Raw genomic sequence first — 20867 nt, 5'->3', positions numbered from 1 at the left:
GAGTGACGCGTTGATAGTCACTCCCCCTTTTGACACCAACATAGTGGAACATGCGCAGTAGCTGTGACTGTAACGCACGCCTCCACCAAAGATGGCGCCAAAACACATTAACATCAGGCTGCTGATCTTAGACCGAACATGCGACAGCATGGCTGTAGGAGCGCGTGTTCGACTCAAGATGGCGCCTGTGAGACCGTTTATTCATGAATGAAAGAGAGTTAGTTAATGAGCGAGAGAAAAAGCGGGAGTACACGATTGATCTTGCGTGCAGACACAGAGGGTGGTTCGAGCCTAGCGTGTTCTGTGACTGAAAACAGCATCGCGTGTAAGTCAATGGCAGTAAAAACACACATACAGACTTGACGTAGGCAACGCCAGGCCAGTCTGTGATTCGAAAGGTTTAAACAGCCATCATCTCACCACGTGATCTCTCTGCTCGTTCACAGCAGGGGAGGATACCTGCGGAGCGCATCGTTGCAGCGTATGCTCCGCATTCAACAGTAAAATCACAATAACGAACACCAAACGTAAACAAAGAAACATGTGGTTATGATGCGAGCGTGTGGATGCGCAGTCCAACACGTTCAACACAAAGAAAAATTAACAAACACAGAAATATAACCTAACTCTGCCCAGAACACATTTGCCTATTACTGTAAGCGAATCTCAGGTTTTGTGGTCAGTCCATGAATTCGGTTCAGTTTGTTGGAACCGTGGAGTGTGGACGGGCTGTTATTTGGCTCACAGCGGACAGCTGTTGATCCTCGTTGGCTCTGAGTGGAAGCAGAGCGGGCGTCAGGTATGGAGCGATGCGCCGGCGGAGATGCGGACGGCTTTCTCAAAAGGCGCATAGTTCGTGCTGCATGGGAGTGTCGCATGTCGGAGGGCATGGCTGGAGCCGCGGGGCCCCAGGGCCAGGGGCCCCCGAGCAGGAACCAGTGCAGCAGGCAAGAGCGATGGAACAAGAGAGGGAAGAAAGTTCTGTCTTCCAATTTATATGTTTTATCAGTCGGGGGATCATAAAACAGAGACGGCCAATGAGACTTAAAGGATTCTGCCCCCTCCTGGGGGGCTCTCTGGTCATAAACCCCATGTGGTGTTACAAAATGGAGCCTGCAGGCTTTGTTAACTCACAGTCAGGCTTCGAATCCTGCATACAGGCCTTAGTCAGAGAACAATAGATTTCAGCCATACTGTTAGGGCCCAACAGTCCCCCTTTTGGTCTGAAGACTGGGATGCTGGTTGCAGTGTTCAGAGCAACCAAAGGGCCTATATGCCAGTGTGGCCTGCCAGCGTTCAAGGCTGTCAACAGCCTGGTTTCTCAGTGGCACAGTCCATGTTCCAGGTGTCTTGGAAAAGACACAAGTCCATCAGTTCCTGGAGTTGGGAGTGGGCACAGTTCACAGTCCAAAGGTTAAAAGTTCAGGTTAACAGTTCAGAGCTTAAACAGTAAGCGGGTTGTGTCTGGGCAACCTTGAGGCGCATCTGGGCAGATGTCTTGAACTAAGCTAGCTAATACATACACCTAGCAACAGTGAAAACATGCACAATCACACAGTTCTGGAGTTCTTGCTGTTGGTCGACGAGGGGCACCTAGAGAGGGAATAGGTGCTCGGCGGAAGGGACTGCAAGCAGATGGGACAGAAAAGTGTGAGGTTGGCTTAACCTCGATGGGGTTAGTGGTAAACATGTTTCCAGATTGTTTTGGTGGGCGCTGTGCACCAGCCAAAAGAGTCCAGCCTTGTCTGTTGTTTGGATGTATGTAATCTGTAAATGAAATGTGCAATGAGAGCCGTGATGGCCCAGCAGCTAAGGAGAAGGCCAAGGCAGTAAGCTAGATTGTCTCTAGAACAGGCCTGTTCAGGTGATCAAGCCAATAAGTTCAGTACTTTTTGGGACTGAACTTCACCATTTAGCTCCCTCTGCAATAGGTTGCTGCCTAGAGGGTGGTGTTTGCTGTGATGTGACCGTTAAAAGGGGGTCCATGACCTTAATCTCCCAGTCCTGTCGACTGGCGTCAAGGTGAGTGGAGGCCTAGGTCTTTACATGCACAGTGGTTCCTGGGGGGACCATTTAAGAGAAAAAAGAACAATCTATTTTGGCAGGTTCACCTTAGCAGCTGTGTCATGCCGGTCACGCTATCAGGACACCGCCCACTTTACCTGAGTCTTAATGCCTGGTTTCTACACAGACATGCCCTGGCACCTTTACTCAGATGCAGAAGTTCTGAGACTCTGCAGATAATTGGCTACTGGGGCAAACCCAATGAATATCTTTAGTTTAGGTGCACAGGTTCAGGGTCAGGTATAGTGAGGGATCCTCGTTGTGAAATGTGAGGAGGTGTTTCAGTTGCACATGTGTGTTGACCTTTCCAACACCTGGAGAGAGAAAGCTCCAACAATGTTGCTGGAATCTTCTACCCCCCTTTCGGATGTGGGAAACGGCTTATGGCTCAAGAGGAAAGATAGTTGGACAAACAAACAATTACAGAACAAATAATTCAGGGCCAGGAATAGGCTCTGAGCAAGAAGCATGGATCAGTGAGGAGCGTCTGGTTTCTTGGTAGCCATTTTGTTATTTGTAACTTGACCAAAATGCTCACTGGATCGAAGACTAAGGTGGAGTTACCTGAGCTAAGATGTGACAAGTTTGGCAGTCACGAACAGAGAAGCCATTGACGAGGTCCTCACTGATGTGCAAAGAATCTGTGCGGAAAGCACAGACTCAAGAAGTGCAAGGTGAGTACATCCCCCTTACGACCACGAAGATGGTTTAGTTATGCACGTTGCCATGGGGAATGGGTTCCCCTGGAAAAGATAGAAGAAGAAAGGGTTGAAGTGCTAGTAACTGTAGGTTAAGAGGAGGCCCAAGTGTCTTCCGCGTCTCTTCTCACTGACATAGTCCAGCTTTGTGGTTGAGTGAGGCGGAGTTTAACTTTAGCTTTAACCGCGCATGTCTGGCAAGGAAGCCACACACACTGTTGGATCCAGGCCTCTACTTCTGTTGTAGCAACTTCAGGTTTCTGCTGTTAAACATACTTCCCTTGCTCTTCTGGTTTGGGCTGATCATTTGGTAAATGCTACAGCCACTGGCATAACATGCCCACAATAAATCAAATCATTGCTTGTCCGTGACAAGCAATAAACACCAATGACGTTATAGGGAAGCTAGGTGAGAGGCTTCCACCTGCTGCATGTCCTTTTAGGCAAACGGCTAAGGTGGGGGAGAATAAATATCTTTAGGGAGAGAGACAGGGCAGGCGCTTCGTAGAGCGGCTCTGTGGCTCTGTGGCTGTATGATGCATAGTCCAACGACTCATGACAGGGACAGCAATATGAGGGTATGTCACATCCTCTTCTGCAGGTACGAAGGTGGGAATTATGCACGGGGAAAATCATCCCGTGACCCACTAGCAGGACGCAGGGAAAGTCATCCTGGCCTGAATAAATAAATAAATAGACAGTCCCAGCTCTTTGCAGCTGGTCTGTGCACAGGGAAATGCCCCCCCGTGACTCTCTAGATGTCACAGTTCTTGTGACTGGACTAGGCGCAGGAGAAGCTAAGCCTAGCCTAAATAAATAAACAACAACAGCTCTCTGTAGCTGGGCTGTGCACAGGGGAATTTTCTCCCGTGACTCGCTAGATGTCACAGTTCTTGTGACCTTAACTAGGCGCAGGGGAAGCTAGACCTAGCCAAAAAAAACATTAGCTGCAGCGCTCGTGGCTTGGCTGTGCACAGGGAAGTGTCCACCTGTGACTCACCAGAGATGCCTTGAAGCTACAGCTGCTAACGGGGCGGATAAGAGATCAAATCAAAATCACTTAGCACATAGTTAGCGTCAAATCTTCAAAGACAGTCTCCGTTGACATGGTTCGGTGACCCATGCTAACAAACGCTAACACACAATAACACACGCTTAGCAGTAGCAATACACCATCAGGAAGGTTTAGTTAACCACTCTGTCAAATTCAGCAATTCAGTGAGTTAGAACTCCAAGAATTCAGTTCAAATTTAACAACAAGGTATCTGGTGTTTTGTACATGTACAGTTGTGACAAAGTTGGTATATTTGAGAGCCTCACACGGGGCACCATTATGTTGTGATTCAACTTGTAACTGGTCAGAAAATATTAATACAAATTATTAATTATTTTTAATAATTAATTTTGTTATTAATTTTCTTTAAAAGCCTCACACGGGGCACCATTATGTGATGATTCAACTTGTAACTGGTCAGAAAATATTAATACAAATGATTAATTATTTTTAATAATTAATTTTGTTATTAATTTTCTTTAAAACCCTTGCAGGGGGCACCATTATGTTGTGGTTCAACAATAGTGGCAATAATTTGATTGATAAAAATAATAGTAATAAACATTAATTAATTCGTTTTAATAATTAATTAACTTTAGATCGGGGCACCACCCTGAAATCAGGGAAAAGACAATCAATCTATGCGTTTCAAAATCAGTCTAAATAATCACTGTTATTGACTATATCAAAGATATCCAAATTGAACAGTATTGAAGGTATGAATCCGAGCACTGACCCTCGCAACCACCGTTTGTCACAACATTCATGTACAAAAGACACAGAGCGTTCCTTTAAGTGAACAAAAGTAAGAATTTATTAAATCAAATAACAAGAATCAATTAGACAATTTGATTCACCAACATTAAATATCCAAGGCTAATGGAATGATCTAAGTCAATGAACATTAAAGCATAAATGATAATTTGGTACTTTGAATCAATAAATCCTACTTGCTAAAGCTAAAATCACACAAACTATGTACAACATAAACACCAGTGTGTGTGTGTGTGTGTGTGTGTGTGTGTGTGTGTGTGTGTGTGTGTGTGTGTGTGTGTGTGTGTGTGTGTGTGTGTGTGTGTGTGTGTGTGTGTGTGTGTGTGTGTGTGTGTGTGTGTGTGTGTGTGTGTGAACAAGAAGAGATAAGATAAGAGAAGGGAGTGACGCGTTGATAGTCACTCCCCCTTTTGACACCAACATAGTGGAACATGCGCAGTAGCTGTGACTGTAACGCACGCCTCCACCAAAGATGGCGCCAAAACACATTTACATCAGGCTGCTGATCTTAGACTGAACATGCGACAGCATGGCTGTAGGAGCGCGTGTTCGACTCAAGATGGCGCCTGTGAGACCTTTCATTCATGAATGAAAGAGAGTTCGTGAATGAGCGAGAGAGAAAGCGGGAGTACACGATTGATCTTGCGTGCAGACACAGAGGGTGGTTCGATCCCAGCGTGTTCTGTGACTGAAAACAGCATCGCGTGTAAGTCAATGGCAGTAAAAACACACATACAGACTTGACGTAGGCAACGCCAGGCCAGCCATCATCTCACCACGTGATCTCTCTGCTCGTTCACAGCAGGGGAGGATACCTGCGGAGCGCAGCATTGCAGCGTATGCTCCGCATTCAACAGTAAAATCACAATAACGAACACCAAACGTAAACAAAGAAACATGTGGTTATGATGCGAGCGTGTGGACCCACAGGTCCATTTCCCACTGATAATGACAATCGGTGTTTTTCGGAACGTTATTACACCTCTACCACTAAAGTTAGGATGAAATTTCCCCGCAGCTGGATGTGCTATTCCCCCAAATTAGACTGCTGTTTCTGTGAGCCTTGCTGGCTTTTTGCCAACCGAAATGCCCCGTATTACAACAATGCATGGGTAAGCGGAATAAGAGACTGGAAACATCTTGCTGCCAAAGTTGAGAAGCATGAATCCACGCAAATACATCTCGGTGCATGCATAGTCTACGAGCAGTGGAAACTCAACAGCACAATAGACGCTGCAATGGAGAGGACTGTGCGTAATGCAGCCTTGTTTTGGAGACAGGTCCTGGAGCGCATTGTAAATGTTACTCTTACTCTGGCTTCATGCAACCTGGCATTCAGGGGGCACAGAGAAATTCTAGGTCAGGGAAATGCTGGGAACTTTTTGTCAATAATCGAGTTATTAGCTCGCTACGACCCTGTTTTGAAAGAGCTAATCAACCGACCAGAAGGGTCAGTGAAATACCTAAGTCACCAGATTCAAGCTGAGATTATTTACATCCTGTCTGAACGTGTGAAAGCTGACATAATTAATGAAATAAACAAAGCCCCGTTTTATTCGATTATCATGGACACAACGCAAGATGCGTCAAAGATAGACCAGCTGAGCCAGGTGTACCGTTATGTAACTGTTGTTAAGAATGACATGGATATTGCAACAGATATACAGATCAAGTGTTTTTGGGTTTGAAGCGACTGTGGGCTCATCAGTGTCAGAGCTTGAAAACCAAATCCTCGGCTCTGTAGAGAAAAATGGAATAGATCTGTCAAAATACCGCAGACAGGGCTATGATGGGGCCGTGAATATGAGTGGTGCGTATTCAGGCGTACAGGCAAGAATAACAGAAAGGGAGCCCCTTGTGTTCATTGCGCTGCTCAAAACCCCAACCTTGCTGTTAAAAAGATGTTCTATGACACTGTAGAGAACCTGTACAACTTTTTGGTCACAGTATCAAACGATGGGCGCTCCTCAGTGAGTTAATGACGCCAGAGAGCAGAACTGTCACATTAAAACGCCTCTGTCCTATTCGCTGGTCATCTCGACATGATACGCTTTTTGCGTTAAGGCACAGATATGGAGACATTATAAAAGCCCTCATAAAAATATCCCTGACCAGTTGCAAAAAAGAGGAGCGTAGTGAAGCAGGTGCGCTCAAATTTTCTTTGATATTTTTGGTCAACATGCAAACCAAGATTTTTGAGTGTATAAACGCTGCCTCACAGTTACTGCAAGCCAAGGACGCGGATATTTTGAAAGCATCTACTCTTCTTTGATGAACTTTCTGAAGACAGCCTGTCTTGATATTGTCATCCAGCAACTGTCCCACAGATTCACCAGCTTAAAAGGAACTGTGAATATGTTTGAGGCAATTCACCCCAACACACTGCTGCAAGCAGTAGATAAGGAGTTACACCAAGCTGCCTGGCGGCTTAGTGAGCACTACAGTCGGGACATCGCCCCCAGCTTCCCTGGCCAGCTGCTTTGTTTCAGAACCACTTTCAGGGACCAAATAACAAAGCAAAAGTCTGTTGCGGATCTGGCAAAAATGCTCCTTGTCAACCGCCCAGCAGTAACTTTGACATTCAGTGAAGTTTGCACTGCTCTCCTTTTATTTTTGACTCTTCCCGTCACTGTTGCAACCTCTGAGCGCTCGTTCTCCAAGTTAAAAATAATTAAAAATCACTTGAGGAGCACAGTGGGACAGGAAAGACTAAGTGGACTTGCCATGTTGTCCATAGAGAACGACAGAGCAAAAAAAGCTGCCCGGTGGATATCTGACGGGGCAGCAACAGATGTTTCACATCTCAGGTGGTCTCTGTCCAGTGGCCCTCAACTCAGGTCTGCTCAGTCCTCAGGGAGGTGGATTAAGATGAATTCATCTCGATGGCATATTGAGAGACACTGAAGTTAAACGCGAAATAGGACTAGCATCAGCCAAGTGACAATGGCATAGTGCTTGTAAACACTGACTTTACGCCAGCCACAGATAGTAAAACCTCTCACAAACACTCCCTATACGCAAATACATCGGACATAGTGAGGTATTAAATACGTATGACAAACATGACATTAAACAAGCATACAAGCACTGTTTAGAATCCATTTGCTCTGATATCAGTAACCACAGCGGCCGGTTGACAAAATGCAGCCAGCTAATTGGTGTAGAACGATCACGTGACGAGCCGTTGCTCTACTTTTGCCCAAGATCTTATTACGCCGCGAAAGGACTAGTTCAGTAAAAAACAACGTCGCTAGAAGAATCGTCTGGAAATTTAGCGAAGAACTTTTTCTTGGTGGATAAGCACATTCTTTTTTACGGACTTAAGATTATGTAGTTCCATGCCTGTGGAACGGGTTTCCTTTTCTAAAGCACTTTTTGAGGTTCACCATGCGGCCTCTGTATGTTTTTGTTTATTTGGTTTGTTTGTTGTTTTTTTTTAAACCTAGAATGGTCACAGCTGTCATTTTGACCATGTTCAATCCAAGGAATATCGTTGATGTATCATTTCGTTTTCAGCAATTTTTTCTAATTCTTTCAGACACACATGATAGTTTCTTAGCAAATATGCCATTGGCTTTGCTTTTTTCACTGTTGCAAAGCTACAGTCTAGCTTTTGCTTTCTGCTAAAATAAAAACTATAATGTCAGTAAGGGGATAACTATGGGAGGGGTTTTAGCCATTAGTGGACAACTCTGCAAATGTGGACATGAATAATTCTGTATCACTGCAGTAACAGCACATAATTGATTGTAACCACATAGCCAGCTTTTTGATTTTCCAGCTGCTAGAAGCTGCAGCTTGACTGCAAAGGTGTTGGGGGATGGAACCTTTCAGTTTCATTTGAAAATAAATATTTAGACACATATTTAAAGAACCTGAAAAGCAATTGCAGAGTTCCTCCTATTTTATATGTAAGAAAAAGTGGCTGAGAACATGGAATTATTATACATAATGTAGTTGGTAATCCAACTAAATGCCTTTATTTTTTCTAATAATCATAATTCTTTTGTTTTACAGCCTATTGTGGAATGGTAGTTTCCATTGATTTGTGCTCGCTGCCTCGCTCTGAACTTCCTTAGTGATACACTTCATGAAATTCACCTCATGTGTTCACTTCGATTAAAAATGCATGTTGATTTCAGCCACATAAGCATTTGTAATCTGTCTTGTGTAGGAGAACATGCGCCTTGAGCATGGAGTCAGCCAGCAGCAGAGGGCTCAGGAGGCCGATAGGCTTCTGTTGCTGGAGAAGGTCCGACAGGCTGAAGACAACATCAGCAGCCGCATAAGCAACATGCTGATGGATAACCAACGGTAGGGAGTGAAACAATTATCTGCGTGTGGTTATAAATGGAGGGAGTGTGCATTCATGGATGCATATTTTTTCAGGCAGAAAAAGAGCACCGAGTTTCTTCAAGCCATGGAGGAGGAACGGTGAGTGGACAGATCCCAGGGTCATAACTTCATGATCGATAATAGCAGGGATACAGTATGAAACACTTTAGTACATGCACTGATGCAATTGTTTTCCACTTATCAGACCAAGTCTGTTTATAGAGCACTTTCCATTTAAGATACACAAAATGTTTTCCAGGGCATGAATAACAAAAACACAATGCCAAATTCGATGCTGTAAATGAACTGAGCTGACTTTGGCTTCTCATACATTAGAAGACCTTTATTTCAGAGCATGGTTTTTGAATATGTGGAATAAACATATTTCCCCATGAGGAACAATAAGTCAAGGAACTCAACATAACTTAACTAACTAACTAATTATAAAAAATCATCAAATATTTGAAGGTACAGTAGGTGGCATTATATGGTGACACCTTTACAATGTAAATTAGATTAGATTTGACCCGTGATCTGAGACGGAGAACAACCTTTCTGCACCTCCTCTGGGCTCTGTTTACAGCCTTAAGTAATTGACATGTCATTGTCATTGGAGGCCAATGCTCAGGGCAGCAACAGACAGGAAGTTAGCCAAAAGATGACCTCACTAGTCATGAGGACTACTGGTCCTGACCTGGTCACCGTTTATGCCAGAAAAGGTCTTAAAGAGGGAACAAATACGAAAACACAGGAACTGTGTTTGGCAACGTAATCTTTAATGGTGTGTCTGTGAACAGTTAATCAGATCCAAACTAGCCCAAATCTCCTTGGGGATCTTTGTGTAGTTAACAGGGGTGGATTGGAGACTGGTTCCCCTGCCACAGCTCAATCTCAATCTTGGTGTGGACAATTACTGCAAGGCAACATCCCACAGTAAAACACTGTGTCAGAAAAAGGGACACAAGGAAAAACTGAATTTAGCCACTTAAAAGGCTTATCTTATAAAATATATGGCTGCTTAAGTCCATGGAATATGTTTCAAACTGTTAGATGGCATACTCACTCCGATGTACAAAGAGAAAAATAGCATTTTTATGTCACAGCACATGGCCTCCCTCAGTAGGTTTAAAGAGCATCAGCTGACCTGGAGCTCCTGTCCCCATGAGCTGAAAACACTATCCAATAGCGCTTTACAAACTTCAGTTTCCATCTGGAAAAGGCTGTCTTACTGCATGTTTGAGTCGCGACCATACTTTAAAAAATAGTATTTTTGAAATTAGGAGAGTGAGTGTCCACGGAAAGCCACAGGTGTAAGCTCTCAAATAATGTTTGAATTGTGTTAATATCTGCTACATGGGCTGAGAAATCAGTCATTCAGTAGGCATTGAACCTCAGGTTTTAGAGGCATTTTTTCCAGGCGCTTCAGGCCTTAATGGGTTAAAAAGTCCTATGAAAGTGTCAGAAAATGTAGACTGACTGAGTGTCCTCACTTTCCCAGCATGTTCTTTTACTGTAAAAGTCAGAAAACCGTTACGATAAAGATACTATTGACTCTCACACTACAGGATCTCTATGGAGCATCTGACTGCCATCACACAGGAAGAAGCTAATTCACTGAGGGAAAGGGAGGTGGCAGGTGAGTAGTTTGAGCAATATGATAGTTTTATATTCAAAATCCAATCATGACCAAACTCTGCTTTTACTATTGTTTTGTTATTCTCTGTCTCACTGCATGTAGACTTTACTGTAATAACTCACCATTCTTCCTTCACTTATTGCTTTGTCCTCCAAATTTTAATCCACCTCTCTCCCCTCTCTGTGTATTTGAAGGGGCTATGCAGGCCATGTTGTCATACAGCTGTGCTATGAACCTTCTCCAGGAAGCCAGTGACAGTCGCAGACAGAGCCTGGTCTCTGAGGCTTGCAGGAGGTTAATCACACACACAAACACACACCTGCATGAGCTTTATATATAAACCCCTTGGCAGCCTACGTCACGCGCGTGTCACTTTCTTTCAACTGCGCATGTCGGTTGCAGAAAGCGCTATTGTGAGCAACACAACAACATGTCTTATTGTGCTGTCGGTTGCATTAATCGTTTTAACAAACAAGACAAAAGCCTGAAGTTTTACCGGATACAGAGTTGCACCCCTTTCAAGGCTAACTGGAGACATCTTTGGTTGCAAGTCATTAGGAGGAGCGACTGGAACAAGCAAATGATAAAAGAAGCAAGAATTTGCCGCGCTCACTCCATATCAGTTAACGTTACGTTAATTTTTGGCATCAGGTAACAAGCTAACATGAATTAAGTAATTATTTATTACTATGCATAACAATGTTAAAAAACAATGTTTGAGAGCAACAGCGTAATTAAACTCAGGTTTAAGTCAAACTACTGTAGCTTAGAAGCTAATGTACTCCGGTTTTTGCTAGTTGTGTAGAACGTTCAGGTAGGTATGGAGCATGTCAGTAACAACCCAAGTAATCCACACATACGAAACATGCATGTCCATAAATCAAGTTATGCGTGATAAAGTAAAATGACACAGTGAATATGTATTTAGCACATGAAGAGGTGCAAATAGGCATGAAAAGTGCAGAAACTAGCTGAGTATGTCGGTATTTAGGAAGCAACCCAAGCAGGTGCTCCTTGGAAGATTTCTCACACAGTAGTCAAAAGAATAATCACAAGAGTTGTCCAAGAGCTAAGGGCCATTAGCAGGTACAAAGTGAAAGAGGCAGGTGAGGTAGAGACAGAAAAGAGAGATCAGGAGCAGATATATTGTATCAAGTTATAGGTTGACAAGACAGTTCTGAAAGTTTATAATTCTACAATATTAATTACAATGACAGCAGCAGAGATTGTTGATAAAAAATAATTATACCAATATCAAATAATTATAGTATAATAATAATGACAATACTGCTATTAATATTAGGAATATGTTGTAACCCTGGTGTGTGATTCCTCCTCCCTTGTTTGAAAACAGTATGGAGACTTTGGACAAGAAGTGTGACAAAATGCTGTCCCTCCAAGCTTTGGACAAATCTAAAGCCATTGCCCAAATATTGCAGGAGGTATGTGATAGTTTTGATGTTTGAGGCCATCATTGTTAAAGAAATGTTCAAAAGGTGTGACACAGACCTTTCTGACACAGACGTTTCTGCAGCCAGGCTCCTGACCTGCCATGACCTCTCATTGTTTTATAGGAGGAGATGCAGAAAGCTGCGTTTGAGGCATTGCAGCTGCAGAAAGATGCTGTACATGGCTACATTCGCAACCAGGTATGTGTAGATGGGTGGAAATGGATGGGGTCAGGGTCCAGTCCTTGGATCTCACGACTAAGGCCCCCTTTACACCTGGCATCAGAATGTGTTTTCTGTGATCCGATAGTGCTTCACCACATGAATTTACACCTGATGTTAACATTCATCTTACCGTCTTTCTTCTGCAGCTTGTGCACATGTAATTCAGTTTTACTCTCAGTCCTAATAAACAGAATCTTCATTAGCCACATAATACCTGGTGTAATATTCTTGTCTTTTCTCATCTTCATGTTTGCTTCTCCACTGCCACAGATTAAGATCATAGAGGGTGAGTTAAAGCAGTTGACTAAACTGGAAATTAAAAAACGAAATCTGGATGCTGAGAACCTGCAGGTGGGTGTCGTGGTATTCTCTACCACTCTTCCTACATTTACTTGATTTATTTTTTCTTCTTGTTTATTACTATATGACAGTATTTGATTTTGGTTTTTTCCATGTCATTGCTCCATAGCAACAATATATTGTTATTAAGGATAATAATCAGAATAAAAGCTTATTGCATACATTGCTTGTTAAACAGAGTGATGATTATAATTATTATTTGAGTCACTTCAGAGGCAGGCTAGTTTTACATATAGTGTTGTTGTGCTTGTACTAATGAAAGTGTGTTGGATGGTGTGTGTGTATATGGGTGTGCAGGAGGTTCTGGTGGAGCAGCGCACAGCTCTGAGTGATTTGTTGCAGCAGCTGCTGAAGCAGAGGGACCAGAGAGAGCAGGAGCTGCAGCAGATTCTGGTGAGGAAAAGTTGCTTTGAGTCATGCCTCAGTGGTCAGCACTATAGGCTACATGTCTAAAGTGAAACTTTATCAGGGGTGACCTCAGGCCAGGGCAGTTCAGACTGTACTTGGCAGTGATATTTACAGAGAAGCAACATTCTCCACATGGAGACAGTGGAGAGGAAGAACTCCCTGGTAGTGAACAGGTAGAAACATTGAACGATAAGCAAGTTCTGAGTGGTGAGACATCCACAACCTCTCTGAATGAGACCCCTTCGTGTCCCACATATGTTGTATGGTAACAGGGTGTGCCATGGCCATGACTCTGGTGCCGACTGACTACCCAAAAGACAAAGCTCTGTATATTCTAGAGTTCTGGATGTCTCTCGAAGGAATATGTTATTATGTCAAGGCATTGTAATGGAAAACTGAATTTTCATAATGAAGCATCATCAAGGTTTGTTTGAGAATTTGAGTTTGATCAGGTGCCTCTAGATAGTGCTGTGGCTTCACCTGTACATTGGTGTTTACATGTCTTAAAGGGAGGACTCTAATCACACGTCTGGTGAAGAGTAAACTGTGTACAGCTGAGCAGTGTAGTTTTTGACAGTGGTTCATTAAAATTCACCCCGCCATCACACACACACAAGTTGTTACATCTTTTCAAACGTCTTCAGATGTCACAGACCAAATTTTATGTTGATCAAAATAAAGTATGACAAAATAAAATGGCAAAAATTGTCAACTACTTGTGATGTGTAGAGTGTAGCTCTTGGAGACTTGTTGATCTCAATAGTTCTAAGTAAAGTCTTAAGGCTCAGTTGAAGATAGAGGTTGATCACGAGTCTTGTCTGTCTTTTGATTTGTGTGTTTCTCAGGGTCACCGTTTCAGCTCTGTGTTTTCTCTCTTGCTTTCCTCCATGACATCATGAGTTACCCATTTGGCTGCAGTTACTTCACATGTTCAAGTGTTACTAACACACATCTTCATATTCGCATGTACCTTCATCTGAAGTGAAATGTAAATGACTGTCCCTGTCATTCAGGGATCGAGTGGTTGGATTAGATTCGACCGGTAATAGTTGTTTGTGTTTTGAAGGCTGAGTTGGAGAAGAAGTCTGAGTCCAGCCAACAGAATTACTGGATGATCCAGTATCAGAGGCTGCTGGATGCTAAACCTGTGCCTCTGCGCATGCAGGTATAGTATAGAGCAGAGAGCACACTAATGGACAGCTAAACACTATCATTTGAATTAATGCAATTAGCAAAACGCAAAGGCTACAGTTGTGGGTAACTGTTATGCACCTCATCTGACTCAGTGTTTATACTTTGTTAACAATATTCAATCTCAGAAAGGTTCAACAATTTACTTTATTTAATTTTATAATTATTATTATTATTATCATATCATATTATACAGCAACAAAATTTGACTTCCAAAATCCTTTAGCCCTTGTTGGAAACAAGCAGTTTCTCCTATAACAGTTATGTTGTTTCAGGAAGCAGGTGTTGAGAAGGAGCTGATCAACCTGCTGTGCAAACTGTCTGCTCAGCATTACCTGCCCATCCTGGCTCATCATCGAGTAACAGCTGAGACTCTTCGCCACATGAGCTCCTCTGACCTCAAGAAGGTTTGTGAGCCACACCAGCATGTACTTTTCCTGACAATTTCATTTAGCTTATTTAGCTTAGATAACTGAAGTATCTCACCCCCACCCATCTCTTATGTTGGATTTGTGCCCTGTGGTGTGAGCCAGTGTTGTGATGACTGCTCAAAATTGGCCAAAACTATAATAATAACTGCAGGTTTACCAAATACTGAGTGTGCTGAATGATTAGCAATGTTCATTTATCTGTTTTCAGCTTGGCATCAGTGAAGTAGGAATCCAGAAAGCTCTTCTGAACTGGGCACAAGATTTCCAATCTAAAGGTACAATAAATACACACATACTAAATAATACAACACAATCATCATGTTCATATGGCAACACTGTGGTAATATGGCAAAACAAAGAACGTGTCAGTGACCACAGTGAGTTACAGGAAAGCAACACCTCTTGATATGTTGTGTATCACTGGTCCAATGTAGCAATATATTTTGACTAACTACAAAAGGTAGTCGACTATCTGTCACTGATATATGTTTTCTTTGTATCTGGGAGAGCCAGGATCAAACATATTCTGCATTTTAGAGCAGTGTTTCCTAACTGTCTATATGGGGACAATGTTGTGGTGGGAACATAATTATTTTTTTTATCTCATCTGGAGGATGGTGAGAGCATTATTTTATTTCACAGCACCACTGTGTCCTCTTCCAGGAGCTTCTAAGGCTGCTCTGCAGGATGGAGTGGAAGAAGTCACACCCTCAGCTCCACCTCGGTCCTCTCCTCCCCCTCTTCCCAGTACTTCAGCTGCCCAGTTCCCCAGTCCTCCACTCACCCCAGGGACACCTGTCACTCCTGCAGCACCCAGTCCTGTGGAGGGACCAGGCAGCTCAGAGTGTGTGGTCTGCATGGAGACTGAGGTAAGAACATTCAAAACAATAAAACCTGAATCTTATATTATTTATTGTAGAAACAACCTATATGTTCACAGACTATACAGAGAGTGTGCGTGTATTTATTATAATTTTTAACTGGTTTATCCAAACGGTTAATTCCATTAGTGTATCCCTACATTTTACTTGACGTTTAAAATGTTGATTACAGCAGGAAGACATGGTTTGGCATCTAGGTTCTGAGCTCGTCACTCCCCACATAATATATGACGTTAGATATGAGGAGTGATCAATATCATAAACTTCCTATCGGTGCCTACAGTCAAGTCAAGTAACAAACAAAATTAGTCTCAAAGGGCTTTTCAGTCTGTACAGCAGTGACACTCTATGTCCTTAGATCCTCTGTCCTCAGACCCTCACAATGAGTAAGGGAAAAACTCCACAAAAACACTTCTTACAGGAAACAGGTGGGTGCTGGGCTGGTGGTGGTGGTGGTGAGGCTGAAGTACAGGCAGTGATGACTACATTATACTGTAATACCATGACTATTTAAGAGAAAGTGCTCAGAGGTTGTGGCAAGATCAAATTCACATGAAAAGTCACGAACAAGCTGTGCTTTAACTGCAAACTTTCAGCTTTGATTTGAGGGTAATTTGAGGAAGTACACCCAAATCAAGTGAATAGTGTTGGAATTATAATACTTTCTATATGTGCCTCCCACTTTTTAGGGGACCAAAAATCATGAGACAAACTAAACAATCATAAATCAAACTTTCATTACTTAAAGCTCACATAGAGTGGTCCTGTTGCACATATGTTAGTTATGAAGGTCTACTTACATACATTAACTTGTTTTTATGGTCAAAAACCTCCTAGTTGCTGTAAACAAGCCGATAGAAATCTCTCTTTTCTGACGCTGTCCTCAGCCGCGATATTTCAGACCAGGCTTTTAGCCAGCAGGGCGTCCGGGCGTCCTGGGGAAATTAGACGCCCCACCTTAAGGCAGGACGCCCTAAAGACGCCTTATTTTTCCCCGGTAACCACCGAAACGATGTTGTGATGACGCACAGGTATAGACAGGCGCGTGCTGGTCGTAAAAACTACGGCTACCACGCGCCTGTCTATACCCGCACGTATACCACAAGATGTGAGTACACGGCAGAACAGCACATATTAAATGCTGGAGTCTCTTTGCGTAAAAGCAAAACTTGGCTGCAGCGCAGCACGGATTATGAACTCCCCACGACAGAACTCTCTTCTCTCTCTCTCACCCTTTGAGCAGTTAACTAAAGCGGCGGTCTTTCTAAAGAAAGAATGAGACCACGGAGTGATCTCCCTGCTAGCAGCCTTCTGTGTTGATAAAACTAAACACGTCTGTCCAAAGACACTCCCATTCTGTCAGAATCGACTATTTTGACATGTGTTGTCTAAAGCATGATTTTGACAGGATTAGTTTTATATGGGTAGGTGAAGTAATGCCATTTTACCACAGGACGTCTGTAATAATAATGGCCAATTCAACACGGGATAAGAAATCCCAGTAAATCTAGCACGAGCAAGTGGGAGGGGTCAATCGATTCACACATTGCCGTCACCTTCTGTTGTCAAGAGAGTCGTCCATAACGCTGACACTACCACCACCACCACAGACCATTAACTGATGTCAACAATTTCTTTATTGATTATCAACAATTTATTTTGTCCCATATGCATCAACATGGAAAGACACTCCCATGCTGGTGCTTGAAAGGTTGAAAATGATGCACAGTGCAGTCAACCATTTGTTAATTTACAGAACTGTCTGTAAATGGTACCAGCCAATTCTGCGCCGTCATCCATTGCATGCTGCTGATCCGTAGATTTATCTCACAAACACACACTAACACTGATAGCATCCATTCACTTCCTGAACTCGCACATTTTTCTTTACCCCACGGAACATGAGCCCTGAACTGCATACTTTATTGGCTGATTTTGGGGTGGTGGAAAGTGACTGGTTATTCCCTCTGTTTTGAAGCAATGTGTTTGTATTGTAATCATTATTTAATTTTGGCCGTAAAATTGATTCAAGTGTCTGATGACCATGATGTTAATGTTGTTAATGATGCACACTATTATTGTGCATTATGCATTATTTTACATATGTTGGACAGATCCCCTGTCCTTGTGGTAGGTACCACCTGGGGTTGTGTAAACTGTGAATTCTCTGCCATTGATGGGATTTTTTCTACCATGATGGACAAAATCTGAAGGCTGTCCACAATTTTTAAAACTTGAACACTGAGCGCAATCTACCTTAACTTCAAGTAATTCACACACAACACCCTCAGTAGCCAATATAGTTCATAACATTCCTCTGTCACTGTGAATTACTGTGATCTTCCTTCACATGACAGAACACATTAATCATTCTACAAAGTGGTGTTTATATAAACTCCACTTCATTTTCAGAAACTAGTGCAACTTTTGATGTTGGGGGTTGGATTTTATGTGATATTTGCAAAATTTTGCCGAAAAATGCATATGTTGCTTCTTTTGTATTAAATATTAATGACATGTGAGCTGACTGATACTGTTCCCTCTCCAGTCTCAGGTCATCTTCCTGCCCTGTGGTCATGTATGCTGCTGTCAGGTGTGCAACGATGCTCTGCAGAACTGCCCCTTGTGTCGCTCCAGTATTTCCCAGCGTGTGCGTGTCTACTACAGCTAGAAACAGCTGTGCTGCTGCTACAGTAACGCACTTGTTTATGCATGTTCATTAAGATGCTGTGATCTAACCTAATTGTGTTTGAGAAAAGAGAAAAAAAGCTTTCAGCTGGATTTTGAAGAGCAGAGCTACTTTCTCATGTAAACTGCTTTATGCTGTATATTTATACAAGTTTAAATACAATTTTAATGATATTCTGTCCGTAGCTTCAAAGCCTCTTCTACTTCTGTTATATTTTTTCATTATAATCCGAGTGCCTTTTTTGAGACGTTATCCTTCTTGTCTCTTTTGTGTGAGCCAAAGTAATGTGTCCCACATAAATGTAAGTCTAACCACAGATGTTAGTGCTACTGGTTGTTGTTGTCGCTTGATGTCCTTGTTGCTGAGGCTTTTCTTTCTCCAGGTCTGTACTCATTTACACAACTCGTGTAAATGCTTATTTCTCTTCATTGTCTGTACTTGACATCCACTTTAAATTGATCAACCTGCCAAAGCACCCAATCTTAAGCTGCGCGCCCCTGGTAATACTAACATTTGCTATCTCAATATTATATCATAATAACTGTAACACAATATATGACTCAAATGTGTAATGTATGTACAAAGACATGGCTGAAATAAACACTTTCATGTTTAGAAACACTGAAGGATTCACTTTCCCAACACCATTTTTATTTTGTTCATCATAGTGTAACCTAAAAGGGTCACCTGATTAAACCGTCCCATGCTAAAATCTGTGATATCTCAAGAATATGAACACTCATGTCTTTATCTCACTGTTAGACAGACCTTTCCAACAGGGAACTGAAGTTTCACACGCTCTCACAACAAAGTCCATAGAGAAAATCAGTGATTTCAGACTCTCTCTCTCTCGTTCGCACTGCACGCACGTGCACACACACTTGGACACGCAGAGCCACTGGAGAGAACTGCTGTTGTCACCATGTAGGCTAACGTTACAGGCGACTGACCACACACTCATCCTACAAACCAGCCTTTGAACACCACGGACAGCGGCCAAAGCTCCATAGTGTTGTGGAAATTTTTGTGCGACCCCAGGTGAGAAGAAGAAATTCGAGGGTTGTTCCAAGTTGTCTTTGAAGAGTTTATTGATCAGAGTGAAACAGAGTTTTACAGAGTGCTAAGCGGTCTGCAAAAGAGTTCGACTAAACTGGTTGCAGAGTTACAGGTTCTTAAAGGATGAGAATGTGTGTGTGTAGGACGTCAGGAGACTCGTGTTCTTAGCGCATGTTCGTGTGCTATTGTTTGGTGACCTTTGTGTTGTCAACGGTTTATAGTTAAAGGTGGGGGGCCCTGCTGACTTTAGGAGAAAAGATATATGTGTGTGCGTTCTGTGAAATGACTGCAACATGAATTAGGAGCTGTGAGTTCCTGTCAGTTGCGGTTCACAGCTTCCTGTGTAGATGGCAGAGAATGTGCACTTAAAGTTGCATGAGTAAGATTTATACAGTGTGTATATGCGCTGATTGTAAATGTGATTAAACGTGAGTCAAATGTAAGTAATGTGATGATGTGTTACGTGTCTTTGTATGAGCGAATGTATTTTCCATGACATTTCCTCCCTTTTTGATCGTAAGATCAACAAAAATTTGAATGGAAAATACATGCAGGCCAGAAAAACACAGATCATCATAAATACATCACAGCAGAACAAAAATCATCACCAAACTATCAACGAGAAAACACACCATTAAAAAATAGAACAAAATCATATGAGTAAATGAGAAAACGTAATTAAGAGTAAAAAAAATCACTTCTAGGAAAAAGAGAACAATCACAAAAATCATCAAAATCATCATTGAACAATAAGGAAATTAACATCTAGGTTAATACAATCATCGAGAATAATATGTAAATGTAATAATCATACACAGTACCATCACAGGGGCATCAGATGCATTACAACCATGACAGGTATCAAAATACATCATCATTAAAGGATGTATGAAAACTGCAAGAGCTAATGTTTTTGTGGCACAGACACCTAATATGGATAGCGTAGCTGAAGTGAGAAATACAAATAATAACACCTCAAAATACATTGAATTCACAAATCATCAAAAATTGAAATAGAAAAACATTAAAATCATAATCATGGTACATCAAAATCTGAAACAGAAAAACATTAAAATCATTTTTGAGAGGCAGTAAAGATATGATTAAGGAGCTTAAAATGCTTTAGCAAAGGAATATCAGAGTAAATAGATCAAAAAATTATCATCTGTTGTCAGGAACAGGGCAGAATCATTGTCGAGCAGTCATGAGTCGGGGTAGGGGAGTTCGTAGTCATCAATCCAGTTAGGAGGGGGAAACAGGTCGGGAGGATTATAGACGGGAGCGATTTACATTTGGAGAGAGACAGATTTGTCAATGGAATGAAGTTCAAGTCCTCTAATGCACGGAATGATACAACAGCCACATAGTGCTAACATACCGACCGCAACTATGATTCCTGTGAGTAGGGAGAGGATCAGTGCTTTCCATTTGCCAAACATTGAGTCAAACCAACCCCACATGGAGGTGTCGACTCCAGAATTTTCTGCCAATTCTTCACGGAGACTACGGAGACCATCTAGAGCACGAGTGACTGAGCCGTCAGGAGCGGTGTTATTGGGAATGAATGTACAGCATGCGTCACCAAATATCACGCAAACTCCTCCCTTTTCGGCCAGG

General features: G+C 42.3%; 1 protein-coding gene across 3 annotated transcripts in view; it reads left to right on the top strand.

Moving 5' to 3' along the window:
* Positions 1-19677, top strand: part of lrsam1 (leucine rich repeat and sterile alpha motif containing 1) — a 101820-nt gene extending 82143 nt beyond the window's left edge. For all 3 annotated transcript variants that reach the window (XM_083903187.1, XM_083903188.1, XM_083903186.1), the window contains 13 exons: positions 8765-8904; positions 8980-9024; positions 10491-10561; positions 10756-10855; positions 11916-12003; positions 12136-12210; positions 12505-12585; positions 12892-12987; positions 14069-14167; positions 14469-14600; positions 14833-14899; positions 15288-15493; positions 18054-19677. In XM_083903187.1, the coding sequence (XP_083759313.1) occupies positions 8765-8904; positions 8980-9024; positions 10491-10561; positions 10756-10855; positions 11916-12003; positions 12136-12210; positions 12505-12585; positions 12892-12987; positions 14069-14167; positions 14469-14600; positions 14833-14899; positions 15288-15493; positions 18054-18176 (1323 nt within the window). In that variant the 3' untranslated portion in view covers positions 18177-19677. The remainder of the gene's footprint in view (positions 1-8764; positions 8905-8979; positions 9025-10490; positions 10562-10755; positions 10856-11915; positions 12004-12135; positions 12211-12504; positions 12586-12891; positions 12988-14068; positions 14168-14468; positions 14601-14832; positions 14900-15287; positions 15494-18053) is intronic.
* Positions 19678-20867: the final 1190 nt, after the last annotated feature.

Source organism: Microchirus variegatus, assembly GCF_963457635.1.
Source record: "Microchirus variegatus genome assembly, chromosome: 16".
NCBI classification, from domain to species: Eukaryota; Metazoa; Chordata; class Actinopteri; order Pleuronectiformes; family Soleidae; genus Microchirus; species Microchirus variegatus.
The sequence above is the reverse complement of the archived record's forward strand: the minus strand, read 5'-3'. Positions and strand labels throughout refer to the sequence as shown.